Raw genomic sequence first — 18,521 nt, 5'->3', positions numbered from 1 at the left:
TTATTAGAGGTCGGAACTTCAGAAAGTGAACTATGCTTTCCAAAAGACTACTCACTGACTCACTATACAGAAAGTCAAGTTTAAGACAAGTGTGTGGTGAAGGGCAGAGAAGGGAAAAGTGAATTGGTATTGCCAGCCAGGCAGTAAAAACATTTCACATAAAGAAAGCAGAAATTTTTCTGCAGCTCCCTTGATTATAAGAATTGGAGAGATATCTAAGAATGATTTTTAAAAGCATCTTGCCACTCTAAAGATATCCACAACAAATGCAGCTGCTAAGAGAATGAAATTTGGGGAAAGTGAAGAGATAGCTAAAGATCAGTTTAACGAAGCTTTCTTTGGTCTTTGAAGCATTATGCAAAAACTCCTTATCCCAGAGCCTCTTCAAAGAAACCTGTAGTAAAAATCCTATACTATTCCTCAGGAAGGGGGAAGGGTAAGCTGGGACAAAGTGAGAGAGTGGCATGGACTTATATATACTACCAAATGTAAAATAGATAGCTAGTAGGAAGCAGCCGCATAGCACAGGGCAATCAGCTCAGTGCTTTGTGACCACCTAGAGAGGTGGGATAGGGAGGGTGGGAGGGAGACACAAGAGGGAAGAGATATGGGGATATATGTATATGTATAGCTGATTCACTTTGTTATAAAGCAGAAACCAACACACCATTGTAAAGCAATTATACTCCAATAAAAATGTTAAAAAAAAATCCTATACTATTCCTGAAAGCCTTCAAAGTGGAATTGAGATTTCTTTTTACAGGACAATGTAAAGGTTGGCCCTAAAGAATCTAGCCATACATATTTTGTTACAAAGTCTCTATTCCTAAATATTTTTCACATTTGATAATACCTTGTTTTCTAATATCTTCATTTGTTTATCTTTTTTTACGACTTCACATTCAATGCTTCGAGCCTAAAAAACATTATTTGACATCAGATTTTTAAAAAATGTTAACAGAATTTCTATTTTCTGAGTATCTTTTAGACGTGGAATTATAAAGCTTAGTCTTATATTTCTACAAACACATTTATCAGCTCTCCCAGTTTAGTTCAGTAACCTTTTTTAAAAAAGAAATTCTTTTTGTGTCTATATGTCAATGTTCATTATTCTTATCTTAGCATTAATATCACTTTACAATATTTTATTAGCTTTCCCAGTTTATACTGAATTTTTTTAACTATATATAAAAAATGTTTATAATTTGTTAAATATGTCTTTCACAAACATTTGTTAAACTGAACTTTGTAACAATCCAATGATATAGAAAAGTAGGTATTACTATCCCCACTTTAGAGATGAGGAAACAAAGGCTCAGATAAACTACGTATGAAATAATAAATGTCTGAACTAACGTAGTGGATTGGGATAAAAGAAGAGTGTAATGAATTTCAATGTCAGCCAAAATATCCAAGAAATATTTGTATTTTAAATTCTTGCCAGAAAACTGTTTCAACAGGTAAATTGAAATCCAACCATGGAAAGCTGAAACATGCTATCAATTTGTCTTGCATTTCATTTGTTTTTGTTTTTTTTTTCCTTAACTCATCATTAATATTTTCTACTTTGTTAAAATAAATTTAAGTTCTTAGTGGAAGATTTTTATTTTACATTAAACATGAAATTCATGTTTTTCCCTACACCAACAAAATTAGTGTTTTGAAGCAGCCTCTGATACAAATTTTAAAGTAGTGAATTACATACCAAGTCTTTAGGAGATTAAATTCATTTTTTTTGGGTTGAATTTAACAAATAAATATGAAACTCAAAGAAAAAATAGCTTTTTGAGAAAAATATGTGATATAGTCTAAAGAATGTTAGAGAGGCAGCTCTACCACTTCTTAGTCATGTAGCTTTTCAAGTTTTTACCCTTTGAAGGCCTGACTTCCTAATTCATAAAATGAGAACAAAAATGACTTCCAGTTTAAGATAACATACATAATCTAGAATGTTCCTGGTTCATTGCAAGCCCTTAAAAATATAGTTCATCTCATCCTTAGACTATTCCAATAGTCTCAGAACTCTCCAACGTATAAATAAAATTATGACACTTCTCAGGTGAAAACTCTTCAATAACCTCAAACTCCTAAATATAGCTATGTGGCCTTAAATGATCTACCCTCATTTTCCCCCACTCTCATTTTTCCCCATCTTCATCTCTCCACTCGCATCTCCTCGCCTCTCATCTTTCCCTCCTCTCTCCACTCTCACCACTATCTTAAACTCCACCTTTCAGCCAAGATAAACTTTGTCTAGTTGCTTAAATATGATGGGCTCTCTCATACTTCATATACAATGTGTGTGTGTGTGTGTGTGTGTGTGTGTGTGTGTGTGTGTAACTTGGAATACTCTTCTTTTCCCTGATATACTTGTGCCCACACCTCTGCCTTCCACTAATTCCTATTAATCAGAGGTTTCAAAATGAATGTTGCTTCTTCCAGGAAGCTTGTCCTGACTCAAGTTTAGATAGATGCCCTTTCCATGGGCTCCAACAGCAATTACATAGAAGACCTATGTTTTGGTCTGGCCAGCATCCTTTCCTGGAAAGACTCTTTCAGTATAAATTTCACAGTAATCCTGCTTAGTTCATAAAGCTTGATGGGGACTGATATGTCTCCAAGGATAGCAATGCAGCTCAGGCTTAGACAGATTACTCTATCCCCTAATTGCAATGAATGGCTCAGGTGTAAGTGAGCTAAACTAGGCCAGAGTCCTCTCTAAGATTTTTTCCAGAGCTTTCAAGACTATTTTTTATAGCCTTCCAACTTATTCCAGTGCCTTTCACCTCTCCCTATTCCATTCTCAAAAATTAAAAATGTTACTTGCCTAATGAAAAAACTTAATTGGATACTATTGTCCACCAAAACAAATTAAAAACAAACTTAGCAACCAGAACAGTGCCTGGCACATCATAGGTAGTCAGTAATATTTGTGGAATGAATGAAAAAACACAGTCAAGGCTTTCACAATCTAGGTTGATCAGCACAATCTATTTTGGCACCCTTTTCTCCCTCTATGTATGTTATATACTATAATCATGTCACATACTTTATACTATTCCACTTTTGTGAATAATCTTCCCTAAAAGCCTTCTTCCTATCTCAACTCTTTGAAATCATTTCCACCAATGCACAACACAAATTTATTAATCAATTTATCAGTATATTTCATATTACTAAAGTATGAGCCTTTTATTTAGCCTAAAATATAAATCAACATTTATAAATGCTCACTATTTAAAGAAATTTAGAATCATGCCACTATTTCTTCTAGATATAAACCACATAAGCAAAATAACCCAACGTGGCCCCTATTTTTAAGGTCAATAGCCTACAACAGTCCTTGGCCCACTAATTATTTATACAATAGTATACTTTTTCTTGACACGTGGTATTGCTTTTATGATTTAAAATTTTGTGATAGAACCTTTTATTAAATACAACATACCTTTTCTTCACTCTTGTCCAATTTATATTTAACTTCATCTCCTTTCTGTTTTAGTTCTTCTTTCACAGATTCTAGTTCATTCCTTAAAGAAATAGAAGAGTGATACTGTAATAAAATCTATATTTTCATTTTATTCCCTTTCTGGAATTCCTAAAACGGTCGACTATTTAATTTTTTGTTGGTTTATATTTTCATTTTGTTTGATAATTTTTCATGCATTAATGTCAATAAGCACAATTCTACTCCTACATTTAAATTAATTTATACATTTATTTTGAAGTTACTTAGATCTTTATAGCCATTTTTTCCATAAAAAAAGAAACTCCTAGATAGGAAAGCTTATTTCTTATTTAAGTCAAGATTTCACTTTACTGTTTTCTTAGTCATAAATTAGTCATCATTCTAAGACATAGTCGTAATGTCGTACAGATAAATTAGGGACATACATACCAGTGATTTTAAAGAAGAACTACATGACTGAGATATTTGCGTATACCTGTATCCTTATATATGTACAGAGTATCTCTGGAAACATACACAAGAAACCATGATACCTCTGGAGAGGGAAACTGGATATCAGGAAGACAAAAGGCAAGCAAAACAGGTTTCTTTCCCCATGTCCTTTTGATTTTTACACCACATGCATGTATTATCCTTTCAAACTTTTTTCAAATTAAAATCTGTCTGTTGCATATGAAAACAAGGGTGTTTTGTCTCAGAAGGATACTTAAAGCTATTTCTTTCCTTTTTTTTTTTTTTTGGTGGTACACGGGCCTCTCACTGTTGTGGCCTCTCCCGTTGCGGAGCACAGGCTCAGCGGCCATGGCTCACGGGCCCAGCCGCTCCGCAGCATGTGGGATCTTCCCAGACCGGGGCACGAACCTGTGTCCCCTGCATCGGCAGGCAGACTCTCAACCACTGTGCCACCAGGGAAGCCCTAAAGCTATTTCTAATTGTAGACTCTCTTGTTACTACAACTGATATGTTACTGGGTCTAATGTAAATGCATGGAATAGTATTCAATCACGTGGAATAACTTGGCCTTGTAAGAACTGAATCTAGGATGTTTACTCTTCAACTGAGTTTAAAATTTTTAATTGGAATATTCTTACTTTTCCTAAATATATTTTTATTTACAGTTCTGTAAGTCCACAGAGTAGGCAGATGTACAAAAAGATATTATCCAAACAACTTAAATTAAAAGCAGCCTTTCCCTAAAAAAATCTTCACTTTTTAATCCCCAAAATGTAGTGGCTTAATCACAGATTTAGTCTATAAATAACAGTTACTTCTGAAGAAGAAAAGTAAGCATAAAGGACAAAAGTAATCTTTAGAAGCATAGTAAAAGATGACTTTCCAAATATGGAAAATAGTAACAGTTAAGTGCCAGGCACTGTGCTCAGCACTTTATTCACATTTCCTCATGTAATCCCCAGACAGTCCTATGAGGGAGATATATTAGGTCTAAGGAAATATCAAATAATTTACAATTGTTAAGTTTTAATGACCACATTCTTTAATCAAACAAGTCAAAACTTAATACATCAGAATGTGAGTAAAAACAAGAGCCCCCAAATATTTGGAAATCATCTAAATTACTAATAGATTAAAAGGAAACTTAAAATACAAAAACAGATTATTTAGAAAATAATAAACATGAAAACACTGCATATCAAAAAGCAGGTCACAGATCTACAGTAGTGTTAGAAAGTAAATTGATACCTTGAAATGTTTTTCAGTATTTGAAAAAGAGAAAGATAAACCAAATATCAATATATTGATTTTTAAATATATCAATTTTTAAAGTAACTAAAGAAAATATTAATATTTGATTGCAGGCAGGAAAAAGATTTGTAAGTAAAAAAGCAATGGGAAAAAATTTCAAAAGGAAAGAATTCGATTTAATACAAATTTTTTTAAAAAAACTTCTGTATAACAAAAAAATTACCCAAAGTGAAAGGAAAACAACAGGTTAGGGGAAATATGTGCTTTAAATAAAATAACATAAAGGATTAATATGTTTTTTAAAGCTTAAATGAGTAAGAAAATAATCAAGATATCAAAATATTAGTGGGCAACAGGCATAAGCAATTTACAGAGAAGAAACTCTAGCAAACACACACGAAAAATTCCAAAGCTTACCCAAAACATGAAAATTATAAATCATAAGAACTATGAGTTGTTTCTACCTGTTATATTATCAAATAAATTAATGATAATACCCAAAAGTAATTAAAACATTTGGAACCAGCATTTTCATAAAATATTGGTTGTATTGCATAGTTTACAACTGATAAAACCTATTAGAAACCATTGGTCTATAAAAAGTAATTGAAATAATTATTCCTATGACTCAATAAATTCACACTGGAAATTTATCCTATAAGAAAAAAATCTTTATGTCCCAAAATGTTTACTACAGTATTCTTTACGATAGTGAAAAACTGGAAAATGTAAATATCCAAATTAAAATATTGTTATATCTATCCACTTGACTGACTGGCATACAAGCATTAAAACAGATGATTGTGAAAACAACTAGAAACATAGATAATGCTTAAAGTAATATTAAATTTTTTAAATACCTCTTCTAAATTTTCTGGCATATGACTAGTATACTTTCTTAAATAAATATTAAATATTAGAAAGTTTATGATACTTTAAAATTAATTTCTACATCTAATATCACTATTTCAAGCTAAGTATAAAATAGACATTATTACAATTTTACTTTTAAGCAGGATTCCAAAGCAATGATTTAAGTCTAATTTTTTATTTTGTACTATATTCAACATAAAATTAATGTAAATTAACTACAACAAGTTAATAGAAAAGAAATACTATTTTGGGCCAGTCAAAAAAGGCCAATGCATTAGTCTTGCCTCAATTGTGTTTCTGTCTCTTCCAGATTTTCTATTTGTTTCAACATCCTTTCTTCTTGCTTTTTGCTGTTCTAAAGAAATAATCAGTGTGGTTTATATTAATTATTTTGTTTCAACAAAACTAAAATTGAAATTAATACTCAAGACCTTTATCTGTCTTAAAATTCATTTAGTTATATATAAAGCAAGAGAATGGGTTATTTAACTTATACAGTTCCACACTAGTTTTCCAGTCTTACTCTATTCCCCTAATAATCTCTATATTAGTAGCTAAAAAACTAGTCTTACTTGCTGTTTCCCAGTGATCCTTTGAGACTTGTGTCCTTTGTTCGTATTGTTATGGCTTCAAGGAATGCTTTTCCACTCATTGCTACCAACTGAACTGATAATTATTCATGTTTTTAAGGCAAAAATCAATGCTGTATTCTCTCTGAAGCCTTCTCTTTCTCTTTCCCCAAGGCAGAAGTGATCCTGTGAACTGTGATAACACTTTGTCCCCCAAACAATACATATGATATACTATTTTAAGCTATTTGAGCATTTATTTTTTTATTGAGTCATAAACTAAAGAGGAATGATATTTTATTCATCATTGTATGCATATTATTACTACCTCAATATGCATATTTTTCTTCTAAAACAAAGTATTTCGAAGAAAAAGATAATCAGATAATCTAAAATAATCAGACTTTTAAAGCTGGAAGAAACTTTAGAGGTAATCTGTTCTAAACCCTTAACTTTACAGTAAGAAAACTAAGTCACTGGGACTTTCTTTTTCAACTCACATTAATATCTTCTTGCTGTTTCTTTAATTCTAGGGCCATATCCCTTGTTTCTTTTGCTAGGTCTTTGTTTTCCAGTGAAAGCCTTTTGCAGCTTGCAGTTAGTTCAGTATTCTTAAGCCTGTTTTTTAAAAAACATGTCATACCAAAATATTTACATATAAAATTATATGATGTGGAACTTTATCCAAAATAATCTTAGGAGAAAGAAAGGAAGGGCTGGGGCTACAAATGAAATAAGATTGGCCATTAGTTAAAAATTTTTGAAGCTGGGTGATAGGTATATGCTGGTTCATTACAATATTCCCTCTTAACGTTGTATATATTTGAAAATTTTCTATAGTAAGTTTTTCAAGATGTTACATATTTCCTTGCATATTCTCCATACCACTTCCCCGTTTATCTTTCACAAATTTTGAAAAGTATTTATTTTTTTCATATAATATTTTCTTTCTAGTAGACTGTCTCTTAGAAACTGTTTCAAATTTCTGATGATTAATAGTACATGAGACTAACTATTTTTAATTAAAATATTTTCATTAAAATAAATAAAACTTTGTGCACATGCACAACACTTAAACTGCTCTTACAAGGTCTCAAATATTCTACATTGGAAGAGAGATTACTGCTGTTACTGGTTGCAGCCAGGATCAATTTTAAATGAGGGAAGAGGAGTGTGTGGCTGGCTCTATGGAATGATTTCAGAAGCACCTTTTATCTCCTACTTATTGATACTGGAAACTCATCAAAGAGTTTTAATTAAAAAATGAAAAGTTGAAAAAGCAAATATACCAAGGATAACACAAATTTATATTAATCAGTTCATTCATTAAAAGGAATTTTGGTTAATAGATGAATATTACCCAGAGCCCCTACAAAAGTACTGTTGAAAAGGTACCAGAAAGCTGAGAATGGGAGTTGAAAGAGAAGTGACAAGATGCTGAGTAAATTACTTATTTCTCATTTTTATCTAGAGTTGAGAAGCAACCAGAAAGCAAAAATCATGCTCACCACTAGATTGCCTACTTCAGTTTAGTTCTCCCTGAGTAACAACACAACAATCATTTCCTCCCACTTTCTCTAGAAATTAAATTTACTAAGTAGGTGAAACAACTAAATATTATGTTTGGACAATGTGAGAAATGAATTTATATTTTGTCAGTTCATCAATACAAACCTATGTAGTAATTTAGTAAAACAATCAAAATAACTAGTTACAACTACAAATGATTATTTTTATGAGGAGCTAAATAATCTCCAAGAAAAGAGCATATCACTCTTCTAATGCAGTTCTCAAGTTTGTGATATATACTCTTATGTCAATAATATGTACCTCCTTTAACAATGAAATTGGCACATTATTTTGATCTTTAATCAGAAATAAAACACAACTTTAAGCCTATTCAAAAAAGTATTACACATAATTTACTAATTTAGTATTACCTACTTCGGAAAGTATTACAGAAAGCTTAGGAATTGAATACATAAGCTACTTTATAGATAGAAAACATACTTCTCATTTTCAAGCTCAGTTTTCAGCTCTTTAACCTGTTTTGAATAATGCTGTTCACTTGTTGCAATGGCAGTTAACTGTATTTCCAAATCATGTACTTTTTTCTGGAAAATAAACATGTATTATCACAGCAAATGTTTTTACAGTTTTCTCACTTAAAAAGTATGGTCACTCCATGTAAGCAAGTTATATCTTTGGCAAAAATATGTCAAATTTTTAAAATTTAAATTGATTTAATGCCATAGTCATTATAATTTTAAAACAATGAGCAATGACAAATGCAATACTATAAGTAAATTCCATCTTGATATTCTGAAGCTCAACCAGTAAAATTATATTTACATATTATAAAATACTATTGTCAATTTTATACTACCAAGTAATTAATTTCAATTAAAATGTCACATTTTTAAGAAGAAATGCATTAGTTAATGAAATCAGGCAGTACTTGAAAAACTAAGCTGTTCTTACTATATTAGAAAGACAATTACAATGTAATACTGTAATAGACTGAAAACATACTTTTTAAAAATAAAAGACATTCTAAAATTATAACATGAGCACTATAAACACTACTGTAAGCTAAGAACTTAATAAAGGCTAAAATTTAAATGTATCAATTAAGAAATACTCAAGACATCAAGAAATGTAATTGTTATAAGCCATGGCATTATGTATACTATTGGTATCTAAAATGTTGACCTTTCTCTTCCTCATTATAATATGCAGGTTCTCTAAATGTGCTTTAAATCAATCGTTAGCATACTAAATGTAGCAGGAACACATCTTCCAGAGGAATTTTGTGAAGCAATCTTGCACAAATCTAACAGCCACACCATAATCTACAATGTATCCTACTAACAAAACACTTGAAAAAAAAAATGTATCCTTTTTAAACAAACCTCTCTGGTTTTGAGAAGCCCTGTTAGTTCTTGTTCTGCTCCTTTTAATTCTTCAGCAATCTTCTCAAATTGTTTCTTCTCATCTAAAAGCTTTTGATTTTCTGCCTATTTAAGGACATTAACAAATCATGACAATCAAAGCACACACACATTCAAGATAATCAAGCTGCTCAAACAGAGTTGTGAAGAGAATTATGAATTTCTCTTTGGCTCAAATTTTTAAAAAAGAGAAAACAAGTCATTAAGTAAATTCCCAAACTAAATATGATAACAGAGGATTTAATGGGCAGAGCCCTGGAATTTTTTATTTTAAAAAAATAAGTCATACAGGTCACTGAATTCAAACCTCACCTTATGCATAAATCACTTTAATTTATTAGCACTTATTACTTAACTCACTATTCTATCAACCCAGTTTGTACTTACATTTTACTAAAATGCTCTTCCTGTAACTTTCATGCAATGGTCATTGTTCTGTGTTCCTTAATCACAAAGTCTAATTCCTCTTTTCACATGATAGCTGAGAAATATTTGAAGAGCTATCATCACTCCTGAACTTTTCTCTTAGCTATTCTAAAATTTCTAATTATTTTTATTATATATTCCTATGGAATGGTTTTATATTGCCTCATTCCTTCAGGATGGGCTCACTTTGTCAACATACCATTCTAAATGAGGTGTCAAGAATTTAATTCAATGTTCTAGACAACCATGGGTCAGCAAACTACAGCTCACAGATCAAACCCAGCCACTGTCTGTTTTTAATAATTCTTTACCATAATATAGCCAACCTAGTTGTTTATATATTATCTATGCCTGTCTTGCCCTGTAACAGCAAAGTTGAATAGCTGCAGCAGAGACCACATGGCCCACAAAGCCTAAAAACTTACTATTGGCCTTTCACATAAAAATTTTGTCAACCTCTGCTCTAGACAAGTCCTATACAACAAAACTTTCTGCAACAATAGGAACATTTTCCATCCTGTCCAATATGGTAGCTATTAGTCCTTCAAATGTGGGCCACTGGAGCTTAGAAACTGACTTGTTAATTTGATTTATTTTAATTAATTTAAATATAACACATTTGGCCAGTGGCTACCATACTGGTTAGCATAGCTCTAGCTACTGAGCAAAACAAACTATAATCTAACCATTAACTCTTTAGTTATGAGTGCTTAATTTCTATTACTTCTTCCTGTTATCCAACAGAGCATAAGATTATGAATTCAATATTTATTTTGTTTACTTAAGCATGAGATTATAATAATTTTATTAAAGCCTTGCCAATAAGAGGTCTGAGATTAAAAACTATAAAATCCACTAATTGCAGTTATAGAGTTTGAATTTTACCTATAAGCAATGTAGAGCTATTGAAAGTTTTGATATAGCAATATAACATGATCATATTTGTGATTTAAAAAAGATAACTATAGAAATAGTACATAGGAAGACCCAATTATAATCAGGTATATATCTATACCTATATAGATATGTACAAATATCTACAAATATAAAGACTCAAAGATATGCCATGTAAACAATAAACATAAGAAAACTAATGGCCATAATAATATTAGTTAAAACAGACTTCAAAATGAGACAGTATTATCAGAGATAAAGACAGGCATTCAATCATGACCAAAGAGTCAATTCAGCTGGAAGATATAATAGTTACATGTAAATGTAAAACCTTTAACCGAAATTCAAAATACACAAGGCAAACATTGACAGAATTAGAGAGAAACAGACAATTACAAAATCAAAGTAAGAGATTTTAATACCCATCTTTCAGTAAACAATAGAACTGGACAAAAATCAATCAAAACCAAAAGATTTTTCACAATACCATCAACCAACTGTACCTAATTGACATTTATAGAACGTTCCACCTAACAATAGCAGAGGAAATATTCTTTTCAAGTGCACATGGAGCATTCACTCAGATATACGAGATCATGATTTCTAAAACAAACCATAACAAATTTAAGTAATAAAGTATATTATTTGACCATAATGGAATTAAGCTAGAAATGAATAACAGAAATATAACAGCAAAATCTCCAAATACACAGAAATTAAATAACAGACTTATAAATAACCCCAGGGTCAAAGAATAAATCTCAAGAGAAATCAGAAAATAAATGAAAATGAAAATACAACATATCAAAATTTGTGGGCTAAAGCTAAAGAGGTGATTAGAGGAAATTTATAATATTAAATGTTTACATTAGAAAAGTCTCAAAAGAGTAATCTAAGTTTCCACCTTAAAAACATAGAAAAAGAGCAAATACACACAAAGCAAACAGAAGGAAGGAATAAAGAGAAGAAATCAGTGAGATTGAAAATCAAAAACCAACAGAGAAAATCAATGAAATAGAAAGCTGGTTATTTGAAAAGACTGATAAAGTAATTAAACTCTATCAAGACTGACAAAGAAAACAAGACCACAAGACAACCCTCAGAATGGAAGAAAATATTTGCAAATGAAGCAACTGACAAAGGATTAATCTCCAAAATTTACAAGCAGCTCATGCAGCTAAATAACAAAAAACCAATAAATCCAATCCAAAAATGGGCAGAAGACCTAAATAGACATTTCTCCAAAGAAGATATACAGATTGCCAACAAACATATGAAAGAATGCTCAACATCATTAATCATTAGAGAAATGCAAATCAAAACTACAATGAGCTATCATGTCACACTGGTCAGAATGGCTATCAACAAAAAATCTAGAAACAATAAATGCTGGAGAGGGTGTGGAGAAAAGGGAACACTCTTGCACTGTTGGTGGGAATGCAAGTTGATACAGCCACTATGGAGAACGGTATGGAGGTTCCTTAAAAAACTAAAACTAGAATTACCATATGACCCAGCAATCCCACTACTGGGCATATACCCTGAGAAAACCATAATTCAAAAAGAGTCAGGTACCAAAATGTTCATTGCAGCTCCATTTACAATAGCCAGGAGATGGAAGCAACCTAAGTGTCCGTCACTGGATGAATGGATAAAGAAGATGTGGCACATATATACAATGGAATATTACTCAGCCATAAAAAGAAATGAAATTGAGTTATTTGTAGTGAGGTGGATGGACCTAGAGTCTGTCATAGAGTGAAGTAAGTCAGAAAGAGAAAAACAAATACTGTATGCTAACACATATATATGGAATGTAAGAAAAAAATAGGTCATGAAGAATCTGGGGTAAGATGGGAATAACGACACAGACCTACTAAAGAATGGACTTAAGGATATGGGGAGAGGGAAGGGTAAGCTGTGACAAAGTGAGAGAGTGGCATGGACATATATACACTACCAAACATAAAATAGGTAGCTAGTGGGAAGCAGCCACATAGCACAGGGAGATCAGCTCGGTGGTTTGTGACCACCTAGAGGGGTGGGATAGGAAGGGTGGGAGGGAGAGAGATGCAAGAGGGAAGAGATATGGGAACATATGTATATGTATAACTGATTCACTTTGTTATAAAGCAGAAACTAACACACCATTGTAAAGCAATCATACTCCAACAAAGATGTTAAAAATAAAATGACTGACAAAGAAAAAAGAGAGAAGACATAAATCACCAGTATCAGCAATGAAAATAAGGGTAACACTACAGACTCCAAAGACATTAAAAAAATAATTGCAGGAAGTGCTACAAACAACTCCATGCACAGACAGTCAACAAAGTTAATGAAATGGGTTAATTCCTTAAAAACCACAAACTACCAAAATCACCCAAGATAAAGCAAGTAACTTGAATAATTCTATAGCAAAAATAAATAAAATTCATAGTTAAAAATCTTGCCAAAAAGCAATCTCTAGGTCCACATGATTTCTCTGGAGAATTCTACCAAACATTTAAAAAAGAAATAATACTAATTCTATATAATCTCTTCCAGAAAATGGAAATGAAAGAAATGATTCCCAACTCACTTTATGCGGCCAGCATTAGCCTGGTTCCAAAACCAGTGAAAGACAGTCCAAGAAAACTATAGGCCAATAACTCTCATGAACATGAAAACAAAAATCCTCAACAAAATATTAACAAAAAAATTCAACAATACAGAAAAAGAATAATACAGGCATATCTCAGAGATATTGTGGGTTCATTACAGAATACTGCAATAAAGCAAATATCACAATAAAGCAAGGCATAGGAACTTTCTGTGCACATAAAAGTTATGTTTACACTATTCTTAGTTTATTAAGTGTTCAATAGCATTATGTCTAAAAACAACAATGTACATACTTTAATTTAAAAATACTTCGGAACTTCCCTGATGGAGCAGTGGTTAAGAATCCACCTGCCAAAGCAGGTGACATGGGTTCAAGCCCTGGTCCGGGAACATCCCACATGACATGGAGCAACTAAGCCCATATGCCACAACTACTGAGCCTGTGCTCTAGAGCTCATGAGCCACAACTACTGAGCCCACTTGCCACAACTACAGAAACCCACACACCTAGAGCCCATGCTCTGCCACAAGAGAAGCCACCTCAATGAGAAGCCCGTGCACCACAACAAAGAGTAGCCCCCACTCGCTGCAACTAGAGAAAGCCCGTGCACAGCAATGAAGATGCAATGCAGCCAAAAAGAAATAAATAAATAAAGTTTTTTAAAAATACTTCATTGCTAAATAAACCCAGACACCTACGGTCAATTAACCTTTGACTAAGGAGGCAAGAATATACAATCGGAAAAGTCTCTTCAGCAAGTGGTATTGGGAATGTTGGACAGCTGCATGTAAATCAGTGAAGTTAGTATGCTAACACATATATATGGAATTTATGAAAAAAAATATCATGAAGAACCTAGGGGTAAGACAGAAATAAAGACACAGACCTACTAGAGAATGGACTTGAGGATATGGGGAGGAGGAAGGGTAAGCTGTGACAAAGTGAGAGAGTGGCATGGACATATATACACTACCAAACGTAAAATAGATAGCTAGTGGGAAGCAGCCGCATAGCACAGGGAGATAGCTCGGTGCTTTGTGACCACCTAGAGGGGTGGGATAGGGAGGGTGGGAGGGAGGGACATGCAAGAGGGAAGAGATATGGGAACATAGGTATATGTATAACTGATTCACTTTGTTATAAAGCAGAAACTAACATACCATTGTAAAGCAATTATACTCCAATATAGATGTTAAAAAAAATAAAAAAGAATACACCCTCTCACCATACTCAAAAATAAACTCAAAATGGCTTAAAGACTTAAACATAAGAAATGACACCACAAAACTCCTATAACAGATCACAGGCAAAACATTCTCTGACATAAATCATACCAATTTTTTCTTAGGTCAGTCTCCCAAGGCAATAGAAATTAAAACAAAAATAAATAAGTGGGACCTAATCAAACTTACAAGCTTTTGCACAGCAAAGGAAACCATAAGCAAAACAAAAAAACAACCTACAGAATTGGAAAAAATAATTGCAAACGATGTGACCAACAAGGCTTTAATTTCCAAAATATACAAACAGTTCATACAACAATAAAGAAACAAACAACCCAATCGAAAAATGGGCAGAAGACCTAAAGAGACATTTCTCCAAAGAAGATATAGAGATGGCCAATAGACACATGAAAAGATGATCAACATTGCTAATTATTAGAGAAATGCAAATCAAAGCTATAATGAGGTACCACCTCACGCCAGTCAGAATGGCATCATTAAAAAGTCTACAGATAACAAATGCTGGAGAGAGTGTGGAGAAAAGGGAGCCCTCCTACACTGTTGGTGGGAATGTAAGTTGGTGCAGCCACTGTGGAAAACAGTATGGAGGTTTTCTCAGAAAACTAAAAATAGAATTACCATAGGATCCAGCAATCCCACTCCTGGGCATCTATCCAGACAAAACTATAATTCAAAAAGATATATGCACCCCTATGTTCATAGCGGCATTATTCACAATAGCCAAGACATGGAAACAACCTAAATGTCCATCGACAGATAGATGGATAAAGAAGATGTGGTACATATATACAATGGAATACTACTCAGGCATAAAACAGAACAAAATAATGCCATTTGCAGCAACATGGATGAACCTAGAGATTACCATATGAAGTGAAGTAAGTCAGAAAGAGAAAGACAAATACCATATGATATCACTTATATATGGAATCTAAAATATGACACCAATGAACCTACCTAAGAAACAAAAACGGAGTCATGGATATAGAGAATAGACTGGTGGTTGCCAGGGGTAGGTGGGTGGGAGAGGGAAAAAAAAATACTTCATTGCTAAAAAAATGCTAACCATCATTACATTATTTGTAATCTTTCTGCACTAGTAACAAAGATCACTGATCACAGATCACTGTAACAAATATAATAATAATGAAAAAGTTTCAAATACCATGAGAATTACCAAAAAGTGACACCAAGACACAGAGTGAGCAAATGCTGTTGGAAAAATAGTGCCAATATACTTGCTTGAGGCAGCGTTGCCACAAACCTTCAATTTACAGAAAATGCAATTATCTGCGGTGAAGTGCAATAAAACAAAGTATGCCTATACACCACACCAAGTGAGATTTTTCCCAGGAATACAAGGCTGGTTCAATGTTTAGAAATTAATCAATGTAAAACACCATATTAATAGTCTAAAGAAGAAAAACCACATGATCATATCAAATGACACGTAAAAATAATTTGACAAAATTCAACACAGATTCATAGTAAAAATTCTCAACAAACTAGGACTACATGGGGAAGTCAACAAAAAACCTATAATTAACATCATAGTTAATAGTTAAACACTAAATGTTTTTCCCTTAAGATCAGGACATCAAAGATGTACACAATCATCACTCCTATTCAATATCACATTGGAAGTATGGAAGAATAAAAAAATACACAAAATAATTCATCTTTAATAAATAAATAAATATTTTGTGGAAAAGGTTGGGGGTGTGGCCAAGATGGCACAGTAGGAAGACCTTGTGCTCACCTCCCCCATCAGCATATCAGAATTAAACTACACAGAAACTGTTGATGAGAAAGACCAGAAGACTAGAGAAAAGTTCTTCTACAACTAAAGAAATAAAAACGAACCACAATGAGATGGGTAGGAGGGGCAGATATGTGGTATAGTCAAGACCCATACCCCCAGGGTGGGCAACCCACAAACAGAAGAATAATTGAAATTGCAGAGATTCTCCCCAAAGAGCACGGAGTCCAAGCCCCACACTGGGCTCCCAGGCTAGGGGCCCTGCACCAGAAGATGAGTCCCCAAAACATTTGCCTTTGAAGGCCAGTGGGATTTACTTTCAGGAGAGCCAAACGGCTATGGGAAATCGAGATTCCATTTTTAAAGAGTACACACAAAATCTCACATGCTCTGGGACCCAGGGAAAGAAACTAATTTGAAAGGAGCCTGCGTCAGACCCACCTGCTGACACCAGAAAGCCTCTTAGAGAGGCATGAGGCAAGTGGAGCCCACCCTGGGAACACAGACACTGGCAGCAGCCAATTTTTGGAGCTCGTTCTACTACGAGGACACTTGTGCTGGCAAGCAACATTCTGGAATTCTCCCCCTCTAGCTTATTAGTGCCAAGACCCAGTCCGCCTCAACAGCCTGAAGACTCTAATACTGGGAACCTCAAGCCAAGCAACTAGCCAGATACAGCCCCACCCACCAACAGGCCAACTTCCTTAAGAGCCCCAAAGCCCACAGCCAACCCAAGACATGGCCCTATCCACGAGAAGGCAGAGGACTCAGCCCCACACATCAGTGCACCAGCACCAGCCCTGGAACCACCAGGGCCCTACAATCAGAGATCTCAGGAACCAGATCTATCCACCAGTGAGCCAGCACAAACACGAGGACCCAGCCTCACCCACCAGTTGGTGAGCACAAACCCCAGGATCCCTTGGGCTCCCACCCTGCCCACCAGTGGGTGAACAAAAGGCACAGGACCACTGCAGCCACACAGCCTGCCTTGTCAAAAAACAGTCCACGTACCAGGAGGCTGGCACCAGTCTCAGGAACCCCGGGCCCTGAACCTGCCCACCTGCAGGCCAATACCAGTTCTGAGATGCCTTGGACCCCCTCAGACAGCCATCCAATTATCCAGCCCCACCAACCTTCAGGCTGACAACAGCTCTGGGATACCCCGGACCCCAGAGCCAGTAGTGTCAGGAATCAGCCATGCCCACCAGCAGGCCGATACTAGATGCAAGACCCCAGCAATACAACTACTCATCCCAGAACCCAGCTCTGCCCACCCGTAGGTCAGCACTAGCCCTAGGATCTCCTGAGGCTCCACAGCCAGCCACCTTGTGACCCAGCTCCACCCATCAGTGGGCAGCAGCCTCCACACAAGGCAGGGCCTGGCAATCAACTGGACCGGGGCCACCCACACCTGTAAGACCACCCAAAGTAGGCAGCCCACCACAACAGAAGGAAAAACATGGCCCACATAGGGGGCACCCCTAAAGCATATAGTTCTGATGACCAGAGGAGAATATGTCGCTGGGGCACATAGGATGTCTCCTATAAAAGGCCACATCTCAAAGGTCAGGAAATATAACCAACCTTCTAAATACACAGAAATAAAAACAGCAAATTAGGCAAAATGAGGCAACAGAGGAATATGTTCTAAATGTAGGAACAACAAAGTGAAGTGGAGATAAGAATCTACCCAAAAGAGTTCAGGATAATGATTGAAAAATGCTCAAAGAACATGGGAGAAAATTGGATGAACAGGGGGAGAAGTTAGAAGTTTTTAACAAAAAGTTAGAAAATATAAAGAAGACCCAAACAGAGATGAAGAATACAATAACTGAAATTTTAAAAATACACTAGAAGAAATCAACAGTAGATTAGACAATACAGAGAAATAGATCAGTGAGCTGGAAGACAGAGTAGTGGAAATTACTGAAGATGAACAGAAAAGAGAATAAGAAGAAATGAGGACAGTTTAAGAGACTTCCATGACAACATCAAGAGTATTAACATCTGCATTATAGAGGGCC

At 34.4% G+C, this 18,521-nt stretch overlaps 1 protein-coding gene across 2 annotated transcripts in view; it reads right to left on the bottom strand.

Moving 5' to 3' along the window:
- The window catches only part of SYCP1 (synaptonemal complex protein 1), a 152,242-nt gene that overhangs the window by 67,705 nt on the left and 66,016 nt on the right, over nt 1-18,521 (bottom strand). For both annotated transcript variants that reach the window (XM_032644498.1, XM_032644507.1), the window contains exons 16-20: nt 9,528-9,632; nt 8,626-8,729; nt 7,116-7,233; nt 6,331-6,401; nt 3,449-3,530 (exon numbers count right to left, since the gene is read on the bottom strand). In XM_032644498.1, coding sequence (XP_032500389.1) covers nt 3,449-3,530; nt 6,331-6,401; nt 7,116-7,233; nt 8,626-8,729; nt 9,528-9,632 — 480 coding nt within the window. The remainder of the gene's footprint in view (nt 1-3,448; nt 3,531-6,330; nt 6,402-7,115; nt 7,234-8,625; nt 8,730-9,527; nt 9,633-18,521) is intronic.

Source organism: Phocoena sinus, chromosome 1 (genome assembly GCF_008692025.1).
Source record: "Phocoena sinus isolate mPhoSin1 chromosome 1, mPhoSin1.pri, whole genome shotgun sequence".
Classification (NCBI taxonomy): Eukaryota; Metazoa; Chordata; class Mammalia; order Artiodactyla; family Phocoenidae; genus Phocoena; species Phocoena sinus.
This window is presented reverse-complemented; position numbering and strand designations above follow the sequence as displayed.